The sequence below is a fragment of the Microcaecilia unicolor genome, chromosome 2, assembly GCF_901765095.1.
Source record: "Microcaecilia unicolor chromosome 2, aMicUni1.1, whole genome shotgun sequence".
Classification (NCBI taxonomy): domain Eukaryota; kingdom Metazoa; phylum Chordata; class Amphibia; order Gymnophiona; family Siphonopidae; genus Microcaecilia; species Microcaecilia unicolor.
The window spans coordinates 597,247,491-597,272,027 of record NC_044032.1 but is presented as its reverse complement, the minus strand read 5'-3'; the positions used below and the strand labels follow the sequence as shown (position 1 = coordinate 597,272,027).

General features: G+C 42.7%; 1 protein-coding gene across 1 annotated transcript in view; it reads left to right on the top strand.

The window, feature by feature from the left end:
- Positions 1 to 24,537, top strand: part of TLL1 (tolloid like 1) — a 499,423-nt gene that overhangs the window by 213,639 nt on the left and 261,247 nt on the right. Inside the window, exons 3-4 of the mRNA XM_030191579.1 lie at positions 2,343 to 2,423; positions 17,040 to 17,192. Of these exons, the coding sequence (XP_030047439.1) occupies positions 2,343 to 2,423; positions 17,040 to 17,192 (234 nt within the window). The remainder of the gene's footprint in view (positions 1 to 2,342; positions 2,424 to 17,039; positions 17,193 to 24,537) is intronic.

The window sequence follows — 24,537 nt, the reverse complement described above, 5'->3', positions numbered from 1 at the left end:
ACCAATGATGAAATAAGAAAAGGGAGAGGGGTTTCTGTCTTCATCAGTCCACTCCCACAAGCACTCTGCCACTTGCATTAACATATTGGAACAAACAGAGATTTAAGAGCAAAACCAAACAATTAAGAAATAGCAAACTGGTGTTTTGAGCATTCTAAATACTATTACTATTAATATTTCAGATCATTCAATCTGAAAATAACTTTAATTAGCAAAAGATTCATCTGAAACCTAGAAGAGACAGATCTAGAAGAATTATCTGAATGAATATATATAGAAGAGCTAGATTTTGAAAAGACAATGAAACCCTAGTGTTCCCTCTTGGTGGTTCACTTTCAGCTTCCCTATCTTTCTGATTACTGGGTCTACATGGCAGTACCTTAAAGGTCTTATTACACTCTTGAAATATCCACTAGCTTAATAACTGCTGTATGATTAAAAACTGTATAGGATTGGAGTTTTTGGAGATCTGCTTTAAACCTTAAGAAAAGATTTAAAAATCTGGTGGAGCATTTTCAATGATCTTGGATGGCCAGACGCATTCTAAGGAGATAAAGGTGCTCGTTTTTGAAACAGAAAAATGTCCAAAAAGCAGCACATGGATGACTTTTTTGTTTTGCTTTTCTTTGCTAAAACCACCAAATCAATATCTTCAAAACCCATTTTTAAGATGTTTTTTTTCTATGTAGTTTGTATACAGTGCATCAAAGTCACAAGGGGCTGTGTTGAGGGCATGTTGGGGGTGGGATTTAAGCATTCCCAAAACTTGGACAGTTTTCTGCCGTAATGGAACAAAGCAAAAACATCCAGGTTTAAAGTTAGACATTTTGGTGTAGACCTGTTTCAATCACGACTGTCAGAAGAAGGTGGCCTAAATGACTGACTGACCACTGGCGGGATTAAGGCATGACCCCCTTTACTCCCCCAGTGGTCACTGACCCCTCCCAACCCCTCCACCCCCCAAAGATATAAAATAAACAGTATACACCAGCCTGTATGACAGCTTTGAATGTTATAGCCAGTCCTATTAGAGCAGCAAGCAGGTCCCTGGAGGAGTCTAGTGCAGTGGCGTAGCTATGTGGGGCCACAGGGGCCTGGGCCCCCGTAGATTTAGGCCTGGACCCCCTGCCGATGACCCTTTCGACCCCCCCCCCTTCCCACCAATGACCTTCTAGATCCCCATCACTCCGCCAACCCTCCCCTGCCGCCGCCGTGGGCTACCTTTGCTGGCGGTGGACCCCAATCCCCACCAGCCGAGGTCCTCGTCTTCCCGCGAAGGCTTCGTTCTGTTTCTGTGAGTCTGACGTCCTGCATGTACAATGTGCAGGACGTCAGAAACAGAATGAAGCCTTCGCGGGAAGAAGAGGACCTCGGCTAGCGGGGATTGGGGTCCCCCACCAGCAAAGGTAGCCCGCGGAGGCGGCGGGAGAGGGTTGTCGGCGGGACGGGGGGGTCGAGAGGGTTGTCGGCAGGGGTCGTCAAAGTTGTTGGTGGTGGGGCTAAAATGTGCCCCCTCACCTCAGGCTCTGGACCCCCCTCTCGCCGAAGTCTGGCTATGCCCCTGGTCTAGTGGTCAGTGCAGTGCACTGTGGAGAAGGTAACCCAGGCCCATATCTCACTCTAACTCTGGGGGAAAGTGTGTCCCTTCCAGAACCCACAAAAACCTACCGCACCCACATAGGAGACACATGCAGTCATAAGGGCTATTGTAGTGGATTACATTTACGTGTACCTGGGACATATTGTGTGAAGCCCCCTAGGGTGCTCCGCTGCTCTGCTGGGATGTCTGTGTGGCCAGTCTACTAAGAATGCTGCCCCCCATACATCTCAATCGCTTGTTTTTGTGCATTTTCTCCTTGGACTTTTTTTTTTTTTTTTCAAAAATGGTCCTAAAAGATAGATGAATTGAGCACAAAAACATCTAATGGCCATTTTGAAAAGAAGATAATGACTTTCAAACCAGAAAAATGTCTGTGTTTGCCACTTGATTTTTGGACATTTTCAGCAAAATGTGCAAAATTGGATTTAGATGATATATCGAAAATGCCCCTCAAACTGAACTGTTGTTGGTAAGCATGAGAACAAGCCAGTCAGTGTGGTGCAAATGTTAACTTCTCTGCAGTCTGTTGTGTGCTTTTAGATCCCATGCTTCCAAATGGATTTTGCTTTCTTTGTTGTAAGAGTGGCAGGTCACCAAATCTAATGCTATTATAGAGAGGTTCCACTTTCCAGAGGATAACCCCTAATACCTTTCTTCATTGTATGTTTGCTAGAGTGTAATATCTGTGAAGAACGAAAACTGCATTTTATCTGTCTCAATATTTTTTTCTTTTATTTTCAAGGTGGCCTTGGCGAGCAGGACATAGCAAGAACAAGAAGTAACCTCTACCAGCTAATTGACAGGATAAGAAGATTTGGCTCTGGTATTTCAAATGTACTGTTTTAATTGACAGACTCGCTGAATTAGTTTAGTTGTATGTTTCCACTAGGAAGCTGATGCAGTGGGATGTGCTACGTGTTAGTGCAATGGTTTACTCTTGACTTACCTGTGCAAATCCTACTTCCCAATGCAGGAAGAAATATTAGTGCAGGAAAATCAGTGTAAAACCACTGCACTAGAGGGTAGTGCTGTGAGCATGCATAGTACAAACAAATCTCTGCATTAGAAATTACTGTGGGATAGAGAAAATTGCTAAATTAAGGGAAGGGCAGCCAGAAAACGTTTGCCTTGTGTAATTTCCCAAGGAATTTTGTTTTTACTTGGCCATTGTGGTGTTTTATCAGTTGCCAATAATATTTTATACTCTTTAGAAATAGTGCTCACTATGTAGAAGAGGACATGCTCTTTTCCTCATGTATGGTGGTTTCACAGGAGCGATGTTCACTCACTTCTGCCTCCAGCACTGCCATTATCCAAAATGGTGGTGCCTAACCCTAGCAATGCATCAGGATATACCACTAGGAGTCAGGCACTACTATTTTGGATGGTGGTGGCAAGTGAGCATTGCTCCTGCCTTGCAGTGGGCCGGGGGGGGGGGGGATGAGGAGGGTCTGGAGAGGAAGTGTTCGCTAGACCGCCAAGGATTATTTTGTGGGTTGTTGGGGGCAAAGGGAATGATGAGTGGCAGGCTGTTTTATTTTTATAGTGTCTCTTTTTTTGTCTGTGAGTGGGCCAGGCTCCGCACAGGTACTGACAGAGAGGGAGATGTTTTACTCTGGATGCAGCAAATGACTGCAAATTGCCATGGTGGGCTGTGCTTTATTTTTTTATTTCTTTTATTTACTGACAGCACACACTGTTTAATGTTACAGTAATTTGCATTCTATTTGCTTATAGCACTGAGAAGCTAAAGGTTTGCATTAGGAAACCATATGCTAAGTGTTAGTGCACAGGCCTAACACAGGAGTTCTCAACCCTGTCCTCAGGACACACATAGCCAGTCAGGTTTTCAGTATACCTACAATGAATTTGCATGCACTCCCTCCATTCTATGCAAATCTATCTCATACATATTCACTGTGGGTATCCTGAAAATCTGACTGGCTAGGTGTATCCCGAAGACAGAGCTGAGAACCCCCGGGCCTAACATAAGCATATTGGAGTTCATTAATGAGTTTGAAAACCATTCCATTAAGGTTTCAAAACCTTTTCATCGAACATGTTTGAAACTCTAATAAAATGACGTAGTTATCAGAGGGGAAGTTAAAAGAGCAGCATATGGAACTATTTAGTGGACCATTTCCATGGCAATGAGCGAAACGTAACCCATGCTGGATTGCTTTCCTGGGATCTGGGAGTGATAGATGTTGTGGCACTGAATTAAAGTACTAGTCAGGATATGGCTTTTCAGTAAAATTATTAGGTAGCAAAAGATATGGTTTAAAAGTACAAAAACACAAATAGCATAAAAAAGAAACGCAAATGGGCCTTCAAGACTGGAACAATAGAGAGTCCTTTTAAAATTATTATCCAGTTTGATACTTTTACAACACAGTGCCTTTGAAAGGGAGGCACATATACACATGTATTGAGGTTGTTTCATAAAGGTCGCACATGTACCTATGTGTTTTTATAAAATTGTATTTATTTATTTCATGGATTTATATCCTGTTTTAAAATCAAAGCAGGTTAGAATAAAAACATTCATAATATAAAACACATCCATAGACACAGGGTCCTGCTTACTAACGTGCGCTAGCATTTTTAGTAAAAATTAGCATGTTCTAACGCTAGAGACACCCACTATGGGTGTCTCTAGTGTTAGTGCATGCTAAAAACACTACTACTACTACTACTACTTGACATTTCTAAAGCGCTACTAGGGTTACGCAGCGCTGTACAATTTAACATAGAAGGACAGTCCCTGCTCAAAGGAGCTTACAATCTAAAGCCTTGTAGTGTGGCTTAGTAAACAGGGGCCCTAGAAACTCATAAATCTTAAGTGCCATAAACATACCAGAAAGAGCTGCTAAAACAAACTAATCTTCATCCATCAGTTTTCAACAATTTCTTAAACTGTTGATAATCTGTGCAAAGTCTTACATAACCCTATCTGAAAGGCTCTGAGGCAAGTGTAAGTCTGTGGATACATGTGCTTTAGGAATCGGTGCTTGTGTGTGGAAAAACAGCACTACCGCCCTGTGTGCCCAGGTGCCCAGCTGTAGTTCAGAGTTTGCCACGCACTGTTTCCTGTGCTAGAAAATAATTTGTATTTTCTAGCAAAGGGGTGGGGAGGAGGCATTTCCGGAAGTAATTGGGCAGCTCAGGCACATTGCCGCATTCTGCCCCAATACTGCCGGGTCAGCATGTGAGCCCTTACCGCCTACTAAACAGGTGGTGGTAAGTGCTCAGGCAGTAAATGGTTGCACGCTAATTTTGAAATAAGCACACAACAATTAATGACTCCAAAAAATGCCTTTCTCCCACTGGGGTAAAATATAGCCTCAGTGCGTAGCAATTCTACATAACAACACTAGGGCGGGTCACTTTTTCCCTCCACTTGGTAAAAGGGCCTCTTAGTGTGCAGTCCAAAAGGGGGCATGGGCGTGTTAGGGGCATTATCAAAAGATGTGAACATTGTTATGGAATTATGGGGATCTGTTCCCGTTATGGGAATCACCACTAGGCACTTTTCTATAAAGGTCGCTCATCCCGGAGTGCCCTTTTATAGAATAGGCCTGAGTGCTATTTTTCAGTACCATTTACTAAAGTGAGTGCTATTTGCATACATTTTTGCAGTGGGTGACTCAGTTTGTTGCAGGTTGTGCTAATGTGGTTTATCATTTAGATGATTTCCTGTTGGTGGGTCCTGCTAGGTTTACATTGTGTGCACATTTGGTAGCAGCCTTTCAGTATGTGGCTAGTGAGTTCGGAATGAATTTAGCGGAAGATATATCGGACAGTTCAACTACCAGATTAACTTTCTTGAGGATTGAGTTGGACTCAGAGGCTATGGAATCGCATTTGCTCAGTGAGAAAGTAGCTAAGCTGGTACAGGCCACTGAGGAAGCTTGTGCATCTAAAAATAAAACTTTACTCTGAAATAAATCCAATCTCTGTTAGGATTATTTAATTTTGCTAGTAGAATAATCCTTACGGGGATCAGAGGGTGCTTACTTGACCTTTGGCAAGGTTGGGAGGGTGCTTACTCAGTGTTTGGCAACGTGGGCAAGGGGAATTAGCCAACGATGACATTCTATTCACATTTCACATATAGTCAAAGAGGACTTATGGATCTGGCCTTCCTTTTTAAAATATTTACATAACAACATAAGAATAGCCATACTGGGTCAGATGACCAATGGGCCATCTAGCCCAGTATTCTGTTTCCAGCAGTGACCATTCCAGGTCACAAATACCTGACAGAAACCCAAATAGTAGAAGCATTCCATGCTACCAATCACAGGGTCAACAGTGGCTTCTCCATGTCTGTCTCAATAGCAGACTATGGACTTTTCCTCCAGGAACTTGTCCAAACCTCTTTTAGGTTTACCACATCCTCCGGCATTGAGTTCCAGAGTACTGAGGCAGACCGAAGGTCCATCAAGCCCAGCATCTTATTTCCAACAGTGGCCAATCCAGATCATAAGTACCTGGCAAGATCCCAAATAGCTTAACTATTTTGTTGATTGAAAAATATTTCCTCCTATTTATGTTAAAAGTATTTCCATGTAACTTCATTGAGTGTCCCCTGGTCTTTGTACTTTTTGAAAGAGTAAAAAAAAATAAATTAAATTCTACTCATTCTACATCACTCAGGATTTTTTAGACCTCAATCATATCTCCCTTAGCCCTCTTCCAAGCTGTTTATCTATGTGTTCCATAATTTTATCCTTTATAATAATTTCCACTATATTGCCTGGCACGGACATCATGCTTACTGGTCTGTAATTTCCTGGATCACCCCTGGAACCCTCTTTAAATATTGGCGCTACATTAGCCACCTTCCAATCTTCAGAAACTAAATGATGATTTTAATGGCAGGTTACAGATTACTAATAGCTAATCAGCAATTTCATGTTTGGGATCTTTCAGTACTCTTGAATCCAATCTAAGTGACTTACTACGCTTTAATTTATCAATTTGGCTCAGTACATCTTCAGGTTCACGAAACGTTTTGAGTTCCTCCATATCATCACTCTTGAAAACCATTCCTGGTACAGGTAGATCACTTACATCTTCTCCCATAAAAATCAAAGCAAAGAATTCATTAAGTGTCTTCACTATGGGTTTGTCCTACATTAGTGACTCTTTTGCTCCTTCATGATCTAAGAGGCTTATGGATTCCCTTGCAGGCTTTCTGCTTCTAATGTACCTGAAAAGTTGTTACTGTGATTTTTTTTGTTGCCTCTGCTGCAAGTTTCTCTTCATATTATCTTTTAGCCTTCTTTATCAATGCTTTCCATCTAACTTGCCAGTGCTTATGTTGCTACTTATTTTCTTCATTTGGGTCCTTGGTTCTAATAGCCTCTTTCACTTCACTTTTTAACCATGCTGGCTGTCTCTTGCTCTTCTTTCCACCTTTGTAAATATGTGGCATGCATCTGGTCTGGGCTTCCAAGATGGCATTTTTAAACAACACCCATGCCTGGTTTAAAGTCCTAACATTTGTAGCCAGTTCTTTTAGCTTCTTTTTAAACATTTTCCTCATTTTATCATAGTCACCCCTTTGAAAATTAAATGCTGCTACAGTAGATTTCCTTTGTGGCTTCATTCCAGATATCAGCTCAAACTTGATCATGTTATGATCAATGTTTTCCAGCAGATCCAATGCCAGTACCTCTCATACCATGCCCTGCATTCCCTTAAAGACTAGATCTAAAATAGCTCCACCCCTTGTTGGTTCCTGGATCAGTTGCTCAAGAAGCAGTCATTTCTTACATCTAGGAATTTTACCTCCCTAGTACTCTCTGATGTAAAACTTATCCAGTCAATATTGGCATAATAAAAATCACTCATTATTATAATGTTGCCCAATTTGCTAGCTTTCCTAATTTAAGCCCTTCAAAACCCATAAAAAAACTACTGTACCCAACTATATACCACTACAATAGCCCCTATGACTGCAGGTGTCACCTTTATGTGGGTACAAAACTTGTGTACGATATGGTTCATTTGAACATCAGACTAAGTCTCTTCAGTTGTGCTGTTACCTCAATATTGCTCCTATCAGCAATTTGATTCCATTTCTCTAGCATTTGATTTTAAGATTTTCTTGAGACCCCTAATGCAGGCATATGTCGGGTCATTTTTCAGCTATAATTGATGCTGGCAATAAAGAATCATCTGGTTCCTCTTAACAATTGTGCACTCCACTTTTTCTTTCATCTGTGGTTCATTCCATTTCTGGAGTTATTTTCCTTCTCCTGCTGCATATATACATATGTAGTATCACATCATACCTTATGCTATGAGTTTATCTTGTTGGGCAGACTGGATGGACCATATAGGTCTTAATCTGCCATCGTCTACTATGTTAAACAACAACACAAGGAGGCATATTTTCAAAGCACTTAGGGCCCCTTTTACAAAGCGGTGGTAAGCCCAATGCAGGCTTACCACTCGCTAAACAGGAAGTACTGTCAGGCTACTGCAGCAGCCTGGTGGTACTTCTCACCCCCAGCGCTCCATCATATCCAGTGCTACAAACATATATATATTTTTATAGCACCGGAGTTTACCTGGCGGTAATCAGGCAGTACCACACGCTGCCCAGTTACCATCGGGTTAGAGCGGGAGCCCCTACCACCACCACCTCAATGGGTGGCGGTAAGGTCTCCCCCTGTAATGGCCACGTGACAAGTGTTTTACTTGCCACGTGGCCATTTCCTGCAGAAAAGAAAGATACCCTTTTACCAGCTGCGGTAAAAGGGGGGCCTCTGTGTACGTCAAAAACACACCCCGATGCCAGCGCAGACCCCATTTTGCTGAAGTTTGGTAATAAGGGACCCTTAGACTTACAAAGTTTGATAGTAACCTATGGAATTTTGTAAGTCTAAGTGCTTTGACAATGAGCCTCATAGTAACATATTAAGGTGACATTTTCTTGTACTTTCTTTGGGGCGCTAAGCGTTGATGAATTGGTAGTGACTAATAAAGCCTACACCGGACAGGCAGGTTTGTTGAGAGGAGATGTTTATATTGATAATTGGTTCTGTCTACTGATTTGGCACTCTAAAACAGATTAGTAAGCAAGAAGATTATGACAGTTTTACATCATGTACCAGGGTTAGACACTTGCTCCTGGCAGTGTTTAAATGCCTTTCTGTTCAAGAGGACATCATTTATGTCATTGTGGTAAGCATATGTGGATGGATTCCCCTTGATAAGAATCCAATTCATAGCAGTATTGAAGTGCTATTTTTTTTTTCTTGTGGACTGGACCTTTGGTCATATGAGACTCATTCTTTCCACATTGGGGTGGCTGCCTGCGCTGTTGAATGGGGTGGGTCTGCCGATCTAATTAAGAGTGGATTAGTGGCACTCTAACAAGCTTCAGGGATATGTATGAACAGTGGATGACTGACACTTGCTAATTTTCTTCATTTAGTTTCTGATGCATGGATTCCTGTTCCTGAGATCTAGTTTCAAGTTTGGGTACTTGCTATCCCGCCTATCGACTAATAAAGAATAGAAAAGGCGATGTAAAAGACAGCACATAAAGTAGGAGAAGGAGGGAGAACTACAATATCTTGATAGGAAAGAGGGGGAAGGAAAATACATATGGATACCAGGGCCTATGCATGGGTTGATAGCGGACAGTTGAAGGCCTTTGAAAAAAAGTGAATTTTTAGATTTGTTTTAAACTGTTGGAGGGAGGATTGAGATCTGAGATGTTCCGGAAGCTGGTTCCAGAGCTCTGGGCCTTGTATAGAGAAAACAACACATCTAATCCTAGCGTGCGCAGTGTCTCAAACAGTAGGGGCTAGCTTGCGGAGAGGAGGAGCGGAGGGATCGAATTAGAACATAGGGAGACAGTAGACATGCAAGAAATGAGGGATCCCCAGTAGATTGTATTTTAAATACCAGGAGTAGGATTTTAAATGTAATGCGATAGGAGACTGGGAGCCAGTGAAAGGACTGTAGTAGACGTAACATGATCATAGTTTCAAGCACCATGAATGAGTTTGATGGCTGTATTTTGAACAAGCTGTAAATGACAAGATCTGTATCTGGCTTTCTGGCCATTAATTTATATTCTGGGCCAAATGAGAGTATTGAATCCCGATGGGGGTCTTCATTTGTGCCTTGCCTCTTTTGGGAGTTCAGATTCAATGGATCGGCCTGCGTGGCATGTGTTGGGAACAATTATTGCCTTTACTGTTACAAGCCCATCGTTTTTTTTCTCTCCCCTCCCCCCATACTCCTTATTCATCTGGGAGGAAATTACTTGCGTACTGTAAAAAGAGTGGAACTGACTAGGCGGATGAAGTCTCAGATTATTCCCAGGTTAATTTGGAGGGGTGCCAAAAAAGTGAAAGCAATCAAGCTGCTTCGGAACTGAGTTAATGCTGAAGTATCTTGATTTGTAACTAAATTTGGAAGGGTTAATTTTGATACACAGTTTACTGACTACTGATTGCTTGGGTTTATATTAGGCGAATGGCATGCATCTGTCTAATGTTGGGTTACATATTTTTCTGTCTAGTATTCAGGATTTATTGGAGACTTGTGTGCAGTAGAGTCAGTGAGTAGCTGTCTATGTGGGGAAGTGATGACAAGCTAAGCTGTCACCTCTAGTAGCAGTGTTTGAAGGGAAATTCCTTTATTCAAGTTTGGAATCCAGAAATCAATATGGGAAAGAACATTGTGAGGAAGTTTCGGGATGTTTTCATGTGTGGTACCACCATGGACTTTGGGGGGGGGGGGAATGGTTCAGGGGTACCGTGGGTCAGTGATAAATTGTTATGGTCAGTTTGTTACTGTCAGACCATGCAATGATTACTATTTTAAAATTGTTTCTCTTATGAGTTAAGTATTAAAATAAATGATTGGGACATTTGATGACAAATTTAATAAAGCTGTGACTGATTTATGCCACAAGTTGTCTTGGAGTTATTCATTTGCGTAAGAAATGGGGGGTGATCTTCAGAATGTTCAAATGTCCATGTTAAGCTACATGATGCAAGGCTCCACATTAGGAGTCACTGCCCAGAAAAAGGATGATACATTGAAATCCTCTTCTCAGTGTGCAGTGGTAGCTAAAAATACAAATAGAATGTTAGGAATTATTAGTAAAGGAATGGAGAACAAAACTGAGAATATTATAATGCCTTTGTATTGCTCCATGTTGCGACCACACCTTGAATATTGTGTGCAATTCTGGTCACTGTATCTCAAAAAAGATGTAGTGGAATTAGAAAAGGTACAGAGAAGGGAGATGAAAATTGTATAGGGGATGGGATGACTTCCCTAAGAGGAAAAACTAAAGAGGATGGGCTCTTCACCTTGGAGCTGAGAGGAGATTTGATAGATCTATAAAATACTGAGTGGAGTGGAATGGGAAGACATGAATCACTTGTTTACTCTTTCCAAAAATACAAGGACTAGGAGGCACACAATGAAGCTACTAAGCAGTAAATTTTAAAACAATTTGGAGAAAATATTTCTTCACTTAACATAAAATTAATCTCTGGAATTTGTTGCCAGAGAACATGGTAAATGCAGTTAGCTTAGCAAAGGTTTATAAAAAAAAAAAGGTAAGGTTTGAACAATTTCTTAAAAGAAAAATCCATAAGCCATTAAAATGGACAGGAAAATCCACTGCTTATTTCTGGGATAGGCAGCATAAAAACAGTTTTACTCTTTTGGGATCTTGCCAGGTTCTTGTGACCTTGAGTGACCACTGTTAGAAACAGGATACTGGGCTTGATGAACCTTCAGTCTGTTCCTGTATGGCAATACTTATATTCTTCTGAACTGGGAGGCAGTAAGCAGGCTTCTTTTATTTCCAGTTCCCTTCCACTTTCCAACTGACTAGAATTTTGTCTAGGCAACATCCAGAAGTAAATCAGTGAGGCCACTCTAATGGATAGAGCATGACAAATGATTTGTTCCTCTCGCTACTTTTTCCAGTCTTATTCCCGTGTCTGATAGGATCTTAGACCTTAGTGAATGGTCCAGAGGCTCTTTTGCATGTGTCCACTTTTTATTTGTAATCTATTTTAAAATGATACAGAGAAGGCAGCTGATTGTAATTTGACTGTAACAATGAGAAACGGCTGCCAAGATCCAAACAGGAATGAATATCTAGATATGGAACTGTAGTGATAACCAGTATAGTAGTTTAATAATTGTGATAAAGTCAAGCTCTGACTTTTGCAGCACCACAGAACCATAATTAGAATGACTCAGATTTTTGAAATAGCTGTTTTTATCAAAATCATAGTCTTCAGTTGGGGGAACTAACTACTACTACTACTAAACATTTCTAGAGCGCTACTAGGGTTACGCAGCACTGTACAATTTAACAAAGAGAGACAGTCCCTGCTCAAAGAGCTTACAATCTAATAGACAAGTGAACGGTCAGTCCGATAGGGGCAGTCAAATTGGGGCAGTCTGGATTCACTGAACGGTAAGGGTTAGGTGCCGAACGCAGCATTGAAGAGGTGGGCTTTAAGCAAAGACTTGAAGACGGGCAGGGAGGGGGCTTGGCATAAGGGCTCAGGAAGGTTGTTCCAAGCATAGGGTGAGGCGAGGCAGAATGAGCGGAGCCTGGAGTTGGCGGTGGTGGAGAAGGCTAAGATGGCTGACTTAGCACTACGTAGGCTGGCTGTTTACCTTGGGGCTTTTGGTGATGCCAAAGGTAAGGGGAAAAGTCAGGGCAGCGGCTTCTGAGGTGCTCCTGCCTGGACAAGCTTCCTTGATAAGTTACCACGCAGATGAGAGCAGGAGGTGTCCTTGCTGGTGCGTCAGCATTGAGAGAGAGCTGTCATGCCTTGAGAAGAATGTTTCACTCAGCCTGCTTGCCTGAATGCCCCTGCAGTCATTGGCGGTTAGCTCTTATGCACTAGTAGTTGGTGCCAGATTACTCACCTCTCCTGCAGGAGTCCAGTTAGGTGTGGAACAGAGTACCAAAAGCCCACCTATTGAAACACAGCCCATATTGGGTCACTGATGAAAGATTGATGCTCAAGCTATATGATTAAAGGTTCTGTGTCCTGTATTTGAAGGCTCCTACTGTTTCTTTTGGCTATTTGGACTTTGTTCTATGCTTTGGGTCCCACTCTGTGTTGGTTTGTAAAACATTTCTGTTACAAATGTACTTTAAACAATATACAGATATGTTTTGGGATCAGAGAACATGTTGTTTTTCTGACCTTTGCATGGAGATCCAGGAGTGATCTTCCTTCCTGGAGCTATGTGCAAGGTGATTCAAACTGGTGGTGAATTTTCTTAAGATTTCCTTCTAAATGTTTAATTTAAACACAGAATGATCATTATATATTTTATGACCCTAAGCAGTTAAAACGTTTTCATGATGCAAAGATTACTGCCAGTTAGAATGAAACTCTGTTATGAAAGCAATATGATGGAAGTGCTCGTAGGCTTGTTTTCCTGTGCCCTGATGATCAGAAGTAAATGCATATTAAACAGGGCATTATCTATTCCTCCCCAATGCTCAGCGGGCAGCATGCCAAACATCGGTGCTCCTCCCGCAGCAAACTCTTTGCCAGCTCAGAGCTGGTGTTAGGGTTTGTGGAGCATTGAGGAGGAATAGAGAGCCCTGGCAGTATGCATTTGAATGCTTGCAGGCCCCCCAAACCCTACCATATGCAGGCCCCCTAACCCCAGTTTTCAATGGTGGCCCAGTGGCTTTCTCTCTCCCCCACCCCCCAGACACAGGGGGAGGTGACGGAGGTCCAGTGGACCTCCAGCCCCCCCAACACCACAAAACTCCCTTATATGGTAGGGAAGCTCCACCCAGCACATCCCAGAATGCACTGGGTAGGGCAGGGTGCTGCAATTGTGAAGGCAGTGCTGGAAGTGGAGGGAGTGATATACCCTCCTCCAATGCGGAGGTATGAGGGAGCGGGTTGGCCGCTAAACCATCAGGGTGGGTGGGTGGGGGATTATCTTGACAGCCTATTTGGGCCATCATGGATGTTTTCTTGGGTGGAGGGGGGTCCACAGGACCTCCTGCCCCTGTGTTGCTGTCCCAGGGGGCAGTGTAGGAGTTTGGGAGGCACTAGGCCACCAGGGCCTTGCTGTTGGAGCAGGGTCCAGGGGTCTCACAGACCTCTAGTCCCTGTGTTTGACAGGTCCGGGCTTTTGACATCCCGGACCTGTCAACCAATGATCAGAGCTATTAGCGTGCTTAAATTCGCATGCTATTAGCTTGATCATAGGGGTGGTATAGCCCCGCACTGTTCCTGTGCTAATTTTAGAGTGCTATATGGAACGGCAAGGGGCTTCCATCCGGCTGCTGGTTATGCTGTTTTCTTCTTTTTGAATCTCTCATGAATTGCTGAGTTCTCTTTATATTGGGGACTACAGAGGAAATGTAACTTTCCTGAAAATGTATTATTTTTTAAGGTTTTATTATTACTTTATATTTTATCTCATTTTCTGAACAAATTGAATGGTTATTCATTCATTGCTTGTAAATTTGAAATTTGTTATAAAATTTCAATAAATATAAAGTAAAAAAAAAATCAGTCTCCAAATATCTGCTGTGGTTTCCAGTTAATAGCAAGGGCATGCATCTATTCATCTGAGGAGTTTGGGAAAAGAAAATAGAGGACTAATAGAGGACACGTGCCACAATCTGCACTGAATAGGAGTAAGATAACAATTGCAACTTTCCCTTGTTAATGGCCATTCCTATCCTGGTATTTGTCACTTTCACATTTATACCATACATCAATACAACTGAATTATTTTTATATCTAGTTGCACAGGTGTTGACGAAGCAGGTAAGAATGGTCTGGCTCACTAGATTGTTTCAGGGACACAAAGATATTCTTGTCTTGGGTACCAGAAGAGAGCCTGCTCAGATGGATGGTCATTACACTTACATAAATACATAAGTATTGCCATACTGGGACAGACCAAAGGTCCATCAGTGGCCAATCCAGGTCACAAATACCTTGCAAGGTCCCAGAACAGTACAAAACATGTGGATTTTCCCCAAGTCCAATTTAATAATGGTCTGTGGACTTTTCCGTTAGGAAGCCGCCCAAACCTTTGTAAAACTCTGCTAAGCTAACTGCCTATACCACATTCTCTGGCAACGAATTCCAGAGTTTAATTACACGTTGAGTGAAGAAACATTTTCTCCGATTTGTTTTAAATTTACTACTTTGCAGTTTCATCGCATGCCCCCTAGTCCTAGTATTTTTGAAAAGCGTAAACAGATGCTTCACATCCACCCATTGATCTCCACTCATTATTTTATAGACCTCTATCATATCTCCCCTCAGCTGTCTTTCCTCCAAGCTGAAGAGCCCTAGCCGCTTTAGCCTTTCCTCATAAAGAAGTCGTCCCATCAACATCTGACAAACATGAAATACTATTGATATGATATTCTTACTTTAATGAGTGGCTGATGAAATTATGTAACTGGACCTTCTTTTCCCCTCAAAGAATTTCCATAGCACTTCATATTAATGCCATATTGTCCAAGGCTCTAGCTCTTGCCATTTGATTGTTGCTGTTCTATTGGTAGTGATGGAGGGGGATAAAATAAAAGGACAAATAAATAAATTGCACAACTGAATTTTCCCTTTCACTTTTATGAGGTAAAAATTGATGTTCAGGCCGCATCTTTCATATGGAAAATGGGTAGCCCATGTTGAAGTGGCATGATTTAAATCATCTTCACTAAGTTATCAATTTGGGCTACTGTTAAGTTGTGTTATTTTAGCACAGGTCCCATTATATGCAATGAGGCCTAGTTACTAATAGCTTATGGTTAACAGTAAAATAATACATTTTAAAGGTAGCCTCCCTCCCCCCAGCAAGTGAAAGCTGAGCTGATCCATAGGTATCCTTCTAGAGCAGGGGTAGGCAACCTTGATTCTTGAGGGCTGCAACCCAGTCAGGTTTTCACGATTTCCCCAATGAATATGTATGAGATCTATTTGCATGCTCTGCCTCCAGAGTATGCAAATAGACCTCATGCATATTCATTGGGGAAAGTTGGTTACATCATCTCACTTGTATTACAGATAACTGCACTGCATTATCTACCATGTTAATAGTTAACATATGGTAATGACCCATGTGCCAAGTATTAGGAACAATCACTGCCCATTTCATTTCTCCTTCTATGTTAGCTGTTTTGCATGGAAATTACCACATGCATTTACTGTTAGCATGATCCCAAGCTATTAGCATGTAGAAATACCCTCATAAGAGGCCCTTTTTAATTAAGTTGCAGTAAAAAGTGGCCTTAGTACATCCTCGAAAGGGTTTGTCCTATGTGCTAAGGCCATTTGTACTGCAGCAACAAAATAGCTAATTTTTTAAAATGTTTTGTATTAATGGACATGCGCTAATGTTGATGTCATTAGCACACAGCCATTAAGAAAAATTACCACATCACTACTTACTGACACCTATTTTGTAGGCAGTAAGGGCTCATGTAGTAATCCTGAACTAATCAGTTAGTGCATGGTAATGTAGCTGCAATAACCTGATTAGCACAGAAATGCCTACACTCTACACCCAGACACACCCTTCCCAACCCCTCCTCATCCTGTGGTACGCTATTTTAAGCTGCAGTAAATGTGTTTTAGTGTTTACTAAGCTTAGGGCTCCTTTTACTAAGTGGCGGTAAGCCCAACATGGGCTTACCGCTCGCTATACAGGAAGTACTGCCGGCGGTACTTCCCACCCCTAGCGTGCTGCCATTTCTGTTGCTACAAAAATGTATTTATTTTTGTAGCGCCATAGAGTATCCGGCGGTAATTGGGCAGTGCCATGCACTGCCCAGTTGCTGCCAGGTTAACACGGGAGCCCTTACTGCCATCACAGTGGGTGGTGGTATGGGTTCCCCCCTCCCCCCCAAAAATGGCTGCGTGGCAAGTGCTTTACTTGCTGCATGGCCATTTCCTGCAGGAAAGTGAGACTTCCCTTTTACCAGGTGAGGTAAAAGGTGGTCTTGGTGCACATGTAAAACACACGCCGATGTCAGTGTCGCCCCCTTTTACCACAGCTTGGTAAAAGGGGCCCTTAGTAAAAATAGCCCTTAATTACTAACGGACTTATTAATTAAATCTCCAAAGCAACTGGCATGCATAATCTGGGCTTCAAAGCTTTTGTATAATTTTGAAAGCATTCCAAATTGCATAGTGTGTGTCTACAGGGCATCGAGTATTAACTACTGAAAGATATACTCAGCATATTCAAGACACAAGTTCTTTGAACCTTGCTCTATTACGTGTGAATTCTGATCTTAAAACAGCTTTATTCTTTTCATTTGCATGACTTTAAGAGCTTTAGGAATTATGCATTAATGGCTAATTAGCTTTGACAAGAGAAGAAGTCAGTTGTTTTCATTTATGAACATTTTGTCTCACACAATATATCATTTCAGGTTATGAACATGCTAATATAACTACAGAAGGATTATCCGTAAAAGCATCAGGGAAGAGCGAGAAAAAACGAGTTCCCAGAGCTGCTACTTCACGGACTGAAAGAATATGGCCTGGAGGCGTCATTCCTTATGTTATTGGAGGCAACTTTACTGGTAAGATACATTGCTATTGTGTTGTTTGGCAGGAATACCTTAAAGCAACATGCAAAATAAAACCCACTGCCAGTTTATTGCTCTGTTCCAGCTTGTTTTTTGAGGAACCCAACAAGTGATTAACATCTTATGTTCTTCATTTTATATTCTTGCATTTGACATTTTCCTTGCCTATTTTACGGAGAGAGTTCGTACATGCATTTGCTTTTCTATGTACTTTGGCCCTCATTTTACAAGCCCTATTTGCATTAGAGATGTGCACAAGCTGGCTTAAATGTTTATCTTGCATAAAAGTCTAAGTCTCTGTTTTATAAAGCCTGGATATGCATGTGTCAAACTCAGGTGCGTGCAAATGACAAGGAGGAAAGGGAATGGGGCTTGATATATTGCGTTTCTGTGGGTTTTGCAGCTACATTCAAAGCGGTTTACATATTAAATACAGGTATTTATTTGTACCTGGGGCAATGGAGGGTTAAGTGGACTGGGCGTTTTTTTGGACAGGACAAGGGTGTGGCAAGTTCATAGACATATAGGACTAGATTCTATATATCATGCCTAAAAATTCGGCACCGAAATGAATTTTGCCTAAGCACGTTTATAGAGTACGCTGAGCACCAGCCCTCATGTTAAAACTTAGTCATGGGCAGTTATGCCAAGTAAAACCTGGTGTAAATGCTGACATGCAGACCAGGTGTAAAACCATGCACATAGATCTTACAGACGTTCACTACCTGCTCATTCCATACCCCATGGCCATGCCCCCTTTTCAACTATGCGACTTAGAATTTACGTGCAGCATGTTATAGAATATGCTTAGACAGTTCTGAATGTAAATTCTAATTGGCAATTAGTGCTGATTGCTTCTTAATTGGCAATTAGCACTGATTAGCTTCTTATATGCATTGTTATGGAACACACTTCCATAACAATGCATATAAGAAGCAAATTCCACATGGAAATTGAACACACTTCAATTTCCATGTGGAAATCTCAGCGCAATGCATAGAATCCGGGGGTTAGGCCCCATTTCTATGTCCTAAAAGATCAACATTGGGAGTTACACCTGTTCCCAAGCACTTTTAGAATTTGGTAAACAGCTGCTATTGAGCAGCTCTCCAGGGATTTGGGGGGGGGGGGGGGGGTCCCACTTCATCTCCCAGTTGTTTTTGTCTTTCCCCAAATGTCAAACTGGCAATGGAAACTGGTTACTGAGGTAACATCAGGATAATACTTGGTTATGGTTACTTTTCTAAGGGGCCCTTTTACTAAGCCGCGTAAGTGTCTATGTATGCCCAACACGCACCATAATGGAGTTACCGCATGGTTTTTGTGGTAATTTTATTTTTACCGCGCATCCGATACCCGCGTCTGAAAAATAATTTTTATTTTCGGATGTGCGTATCGGATGCACTCCTAGAGGCAGTTGATGAGCATAGGTCATTACCGCCTGGTTACTGCGCGAGTCTTTACCGCTAGGTCAATAGCTGGTGGCAATTTTGATTTTGCCGCACATCCATTTTCAGCAAAAATTTTAAAAAGGCCTTTTTACAGGCGCGCTGAAAAATGGATCAGTGCACACCCAAAACACATTCCTACACTACCACAAGCCATTTTCAGTGCACCTTAGTAAAAGGACCCTTTAGGTCGCGTGGAAGTGCATAATCGAACGGCGCCGGCGAAATCAATCGCCGGCGATCTATTTTGGCAGCGCCGCAACAGCTGGCCGGAACCGTATTATCGAAAAAGATGGCCGGCCAACTTTTGTTTCGATAATATGGTTGGGGCCGGCCAAATGCCATAGATCGCCGGGTTTGAGATGGCCGACTTTGTTTTTCAGCGATAATGGAAATTGGAACCGGCCATCTCAAACCCGGCCAAATCCAGGGCATTTGGCCATGGGAGGGGCCAGCATTCGTAGTGCACTGGTACTTCTGGATGTTTAGATCTTGCTGATCAGTTATGTTATGACTTACTTGTTCTGGAGTGCTGTATTTTGTGATACTGTTTTGATAAATGTTCAAGAAAGACTTCATACAAATTAAAAAAGTCCCTGCCATTCATTTTCCCTTGATAGCAGTCCCTGACATGCACTTCCCTTAATGGCCATTTTTCTCTCCGAAAGTGCACTTCTCTTAATGGCCGTCTTTGTCCCTGAACAGGGAAATCAAAACAGTTTTTGCTCACCTCACCATTTTTTTCGTTATTAACAGGGGGATTTGAACAGGCCACCTCTGGATTACAAGCCCAGTGATGTAACCACTTGGCCACAGCTCCACTTCCTTGTATGCTCCTCCCTTTTGATTATACCCCTCCAGGTCTCTCTCAGCCACTCACAGACAGCTAAACGCACTGTGATTGACTGAGAGACCTGAAGGGGTATAATGAAAAGGGAGGGTTAGCCAAGTAAGTGGAGCTGTGGCCAAGTGGTTACATCATGGCTTTTGTAATGCAGAGGTGGCCAGTTCAAATCCCCCTGTTACTACTAAAAAAACGGTAAGCAAAAACTGTTTTGATTTCCCTGTTCGGGGAGAAAGCCGGCCATTAAGAGAATTGCACTTTCGGAGAGAAAGACGGCTATTAAGGGAAGTGCATATCAGGGACAGCCATCAAGGGAAAATGAACGGCAGAGACTTTTTTAATTTGTATGAAGTCTTTCTTGAACGTTTATCAAAACAGTATCACAAAATACAACACTCAAGAACAAGTAAGTCATAACATAACTGATCAGCAAGATCCTTTTTTTTTTTTACGAGCTGGCCGACTGGCTTCCCCTCCTAGGGAAGGAAATGTTTTAAAGTTTTTTTTTTGTTGGGTGGAAGGGGGTTGGTGATCACTGGAGGAGCATGGGGAGGTCATCCCCGATTCCTTCCGGTGGTCATCTGGTCAGTTTGGGCATCTTTTTGAGACTTGGTCGTGAAAATAAATAGACCAAGTAAAACCGGCCAAATGCTCGTCATCGCCGGTTTTCTTTTTCCCATTATCAACTGAAGCCGGCCATCTCGTAAGCACACCCACGTCCTGCCTTCACTACCCTGCCGACACGCCCCCTTGAGGTTTAGCCGCCTCCGCGACCAAATGCCGGCGAGTGTGTCCAAAAATCGGCTTTCGATTATACCGATTTGGCTGGTTTTAGGAGATGGCCAGCCATCTCCCAATTTGTGTCGGAAGATCGCCTGCGAAAAATTTCGTTTATAAGTTGGATAGATAACCACGTATGTTCCGTCACATAACAAGTTATGTTGCCATTGTTTTTAACATAACCAGATATGTGCTGACTTTGAATCTGTTAATGTATCATGTACATTTATTTTTCTTAAATGGATATTTGTACTGCTTGCACCCACTGTATAAATGTCCATTTCTCCTGAATTAAAAGTCACGAAGCGAAGAGGAGACATAAGGCGTTTGCTTCACCAAAGGGAGCAAAGATGGATTTTTACTTTACACACAGTTATCCCTAAATGATTAAATATCTCTATTGAATGGAAGGCGTTCCTATAATTTGGCACCTGAGATGTTCTGACTTAATCCTGGCGCGGGGATTTAAAGCTCTCGGCGTCTCTTATGAAGCAGCCACCATTTTGTGAAAAATCAGAAGAGCTGACCGTGGTGAATTGAAACTGTGGTCTTGGATGGGTCCTATGGAAATTATTTTCCCCTGAAGCAGCCAAATGATGGTGAAACAGGACACCCCTGTTGGGATTTAAAATGAAGTGATCGGGACTTTGAGTGTATTTGTATTTCATTGAAGGATTGACAAGTTTACTGCATCAAAGATAAGTGCATAACTTTAAACTTTAATTAATTTAGTGGCAGTCTCTTCTTATTTCTGCATCTTGGAGAGGATTTTTCTACATAAAAGTGGAGTTTTTTAGATTTAGGATTAAAAAGAGCCCTATTTGTAAATGGAAGAACATCTTTCAAATTGGGGTGTCTCTGATTCGTATTGAGGTCTTTTTCTCCACAAATTTATTAGCAAACTAGTAAAACAGGCCTGTTTCTGACACAAATGAAATGGGCGCTAGCAAGGTTTTTCTCGGAGTGTGTATGTTTGAGAGAGTTTGTGTGAGAGTAACTGTGTGTGTGAGAGAGAGAGAGTGGATGTGCGAGTGTGTGACAGGGAGAGAGTGAGACCGCTGGCTGCGAGTGTATCTCGTCTGTCCCCTGCCCCCCCTCCAGCCACCCAGCGATTCTCCTCTCTCCCCTGCCCCCCCTCCAGCCACCCAGCGATTCTCCTCTCTCCCCTGCCCCCCTCCAGCCACCCAGCGAGTCTCCTCTGTCCCCTGCTCCCCCTCCATTCACCCAGTGATTCTCCTCTCTCCCGTGCCCCCCTCCAGTTACCCAGCGATTCTCCCTTTTCCCTTGCTCCCCCTCAAGCCACCTACCGATGCTCTTCTCTCCCCTGCCCCCTCCAGCCACCCAGCAATTCTCCTTTCCCCTGCCCCTCTCCAGCCACCCAGTGATTCTCTTCTCTCCCCTGCCCCCCTCCAGCCACCCAGCGAGTCTCTTCTCTCCCCTGCCCCCCTCCAGCCACCCAGCGATTGTCCTATCTCCCCTGCCCCCCTCCAGCCACCCAGCGATTCTCCCATCTCCCCTGCTCCCCCTCCAGCCACCCAGAGATTCTCCTCACTCCCCTGCCCCCCCTCCAGCCACCCATCGATTCTCCTCGTTCCCCTGTTTACCTCTGTCAAAGCGGCCACCTCTTTGAAAGCCCTGCCCGTCTGTAGCCTTCCCTTCAACTTCATTCCCTCAGAGTCCCAATGTCACTAGTACTGCCAAATAAGGATATTTCAGAGACGAGGAAGTGGTAGGACTAGAGGAATGAATTGAAGTTGCAGGGAGGTAAACATAGGAGTAACATCAGGAAATACTTTTTCAAGGAGAGGGTGGTTGATGCCTCGAATACCCTCTCAGGGTAGGTGGTGGGGAGAAAAACAGTGACCAAATTAAATAATTACATTTGGCAACTAAAATCTAATGTTAAAAATGCAGGGTCATGCCCTGGGTTGCAAAAACCTGAGGGAACAGAACAGTTTAGGAGGTGAAGAACTTTTCTGCATGAAAAAGAGGTGGGACTTGGGAGTGTTCGTATGTGATGATCTTATGGTGGCCAAAGAGATTTAAAAGTTGATAGCAAAAGCTAGAAGGATGCATAGGAACAAGAATAGCCAATAGGTAAAATGGGATGATGATACTTCAGTATAAGACTTTGGTGAGTCCTCATCCTATATAATAAAACTCACCCTCAACGTTCTGAGGACACTGACGTCACAGTCAGGTCCTCCGGGCACTTCCTTCCGGTTCGAAGCCTTCGTGGTGGTGAAGCCACCGAAAACACTGTGTTGGGGCCCCGCCCTCGCGTCAAACGTGATGACGTCGAGGGCAGAGCAATGTCAGCAGATTGACGGTGGTGTGCCGAGGTTCGCAACAATGGTGGACGAAAGCCGACAGGGTGAGTAGGGAGGGGGTGAGGACCGGACAGAAACCGTGCTAGCGCCCGTTTCATTGCCACAAGAAACGGGTATGTTTTACTAGTATAGAATATTGTATACAATTTGCACCTTCAAAATATATAAACAGGATGGAGTCGATCCAGATAGAGGCTACTAAAATGACCATTGGTCTTCATAAAGCGTATAGGTATGCGAATGCCAGGAGCCTAAGAAATAAGATGGGGGAGTTGGAATATATTGCACTAAATGAAAAATTAGATATAATAGGCATCTCTGAGACCTGGTGGAAGGAGGATAACCAGTGGGACACTGTCATACCGGGGTACAAATTATATCGTAGTGATAGGGTGAATCGGATTGGTGGAGGGGTAGCATTGTATATTAACGAGAGCCTTGAATCAAATAGATTGAAAATTCTGCAGGAAACAAAACACTCCTTGGAATCACTGTGGATTGAAATTCCATGTGCAAAGGGGAAAAGGATAGTGATAGGAGTGTACTACCGTCCGCCTGGCCAGGACGAACAGACGGATGCGGAAATGTTAAAGGAAATCAGGGACGCAAACAAACTGGGCAACACAATAATAATGGGGGATTTCAATTACCCGCATATAGACTGGGTTAATGTAACATCTGTACACGCAAGAGACATAAGATTTCTTGATGAAATCAAGGACAGCTTCATGGAACAGCTAGTTCAGGAGCCGACAAGAGAAGGAAAAATACTAGACTTAGTCCTTAGTGGTGCTCATGATCTAGTGCAGGGGGTAACGATACGAGGGCCGCTTGATAACAGTGATCATAATATGATCGGTTTTGATATTGGCATTGAAGGAAGTGAAACTAGGAAATCAAGTACGCTAGCGTTTAACTATAGAAAAGGTGATTACGACAAAATGAGAAAAATGGTGAAAAAAAGACTGAAAGGAGCAGCTCGCAGAGTAAAAAACTTGCATCAGGCGTGGATGCTGTTTAAAAACACCATCCTGGAGGTTCAGGACAAATATATTCCACGTATTAGAAAAAAGGGAAAAAAGACTAAACGTCAGCCGGCGTGGCTAAACAGTAAGACAAAGGAAATCATTAGAGCCAAAAAACAATCCTTCAGAAAGTGGAGAAGAGAACCAACTGAAAGTAACAGGATAGATCATAAGGAATGCCAAGCCAAATGCAAAGCGGAGATAAGGAGGGCAAAAAAGGACTTTGAGAAGAAATTAGCGTTGGAAGCAAAAATACATAGTAAAAATTTTTTTAGATACATTAAAAGCAGGAAACCGGCCAAAGAGTCGGTTGGGCCGCTGGACGAAAATGGTGTTAAAGGGGCGATCAAGGAGGACAAAGCCGTAGCGGAGAAATTAAATGAATTCTTTGCTTCGGTCTTCACCGAGGAGGATTTGGGGGGGACACCGGTGCCGGAAAGAATATTTGAAGCGGGGGAGTCGGAGAAACTAAACAAATTCTCTGTAACCTTGGAGGATGTAATGGGTCAGTTCAGCAAGCTGAAGAGTAGTAAATCACCGGGACCTGATGGTATTCATCCCAGAGTATTAATAGAACTAAAAAATGAACTTGCGGAGCTACTGTTAGAAATATGCAATCTGTCCCTAAAATCGAGTGTAGTACCGGAAGACTGGAGGGTAGCCAATGTTACTCCGATTTTTAAGAAGGGTTCCAGAGGAGATCCGGGAAATTATAGACCGGTGAGTCTGACGTCGGTGCCGGGCAAGATGGTGGAGGCTATTATTAAGAATAAAATTGCAGAGCATATACAAAAACATGGACTGATGAGACAAAGTCAGCACGGATTTAGTGAAGGGAAGTCTTGCCTCACCAATCTAATGCATTTTTTTGAGGGGGTAAGCAAACATGTGGACAATGGGGAGCCGGTTGAT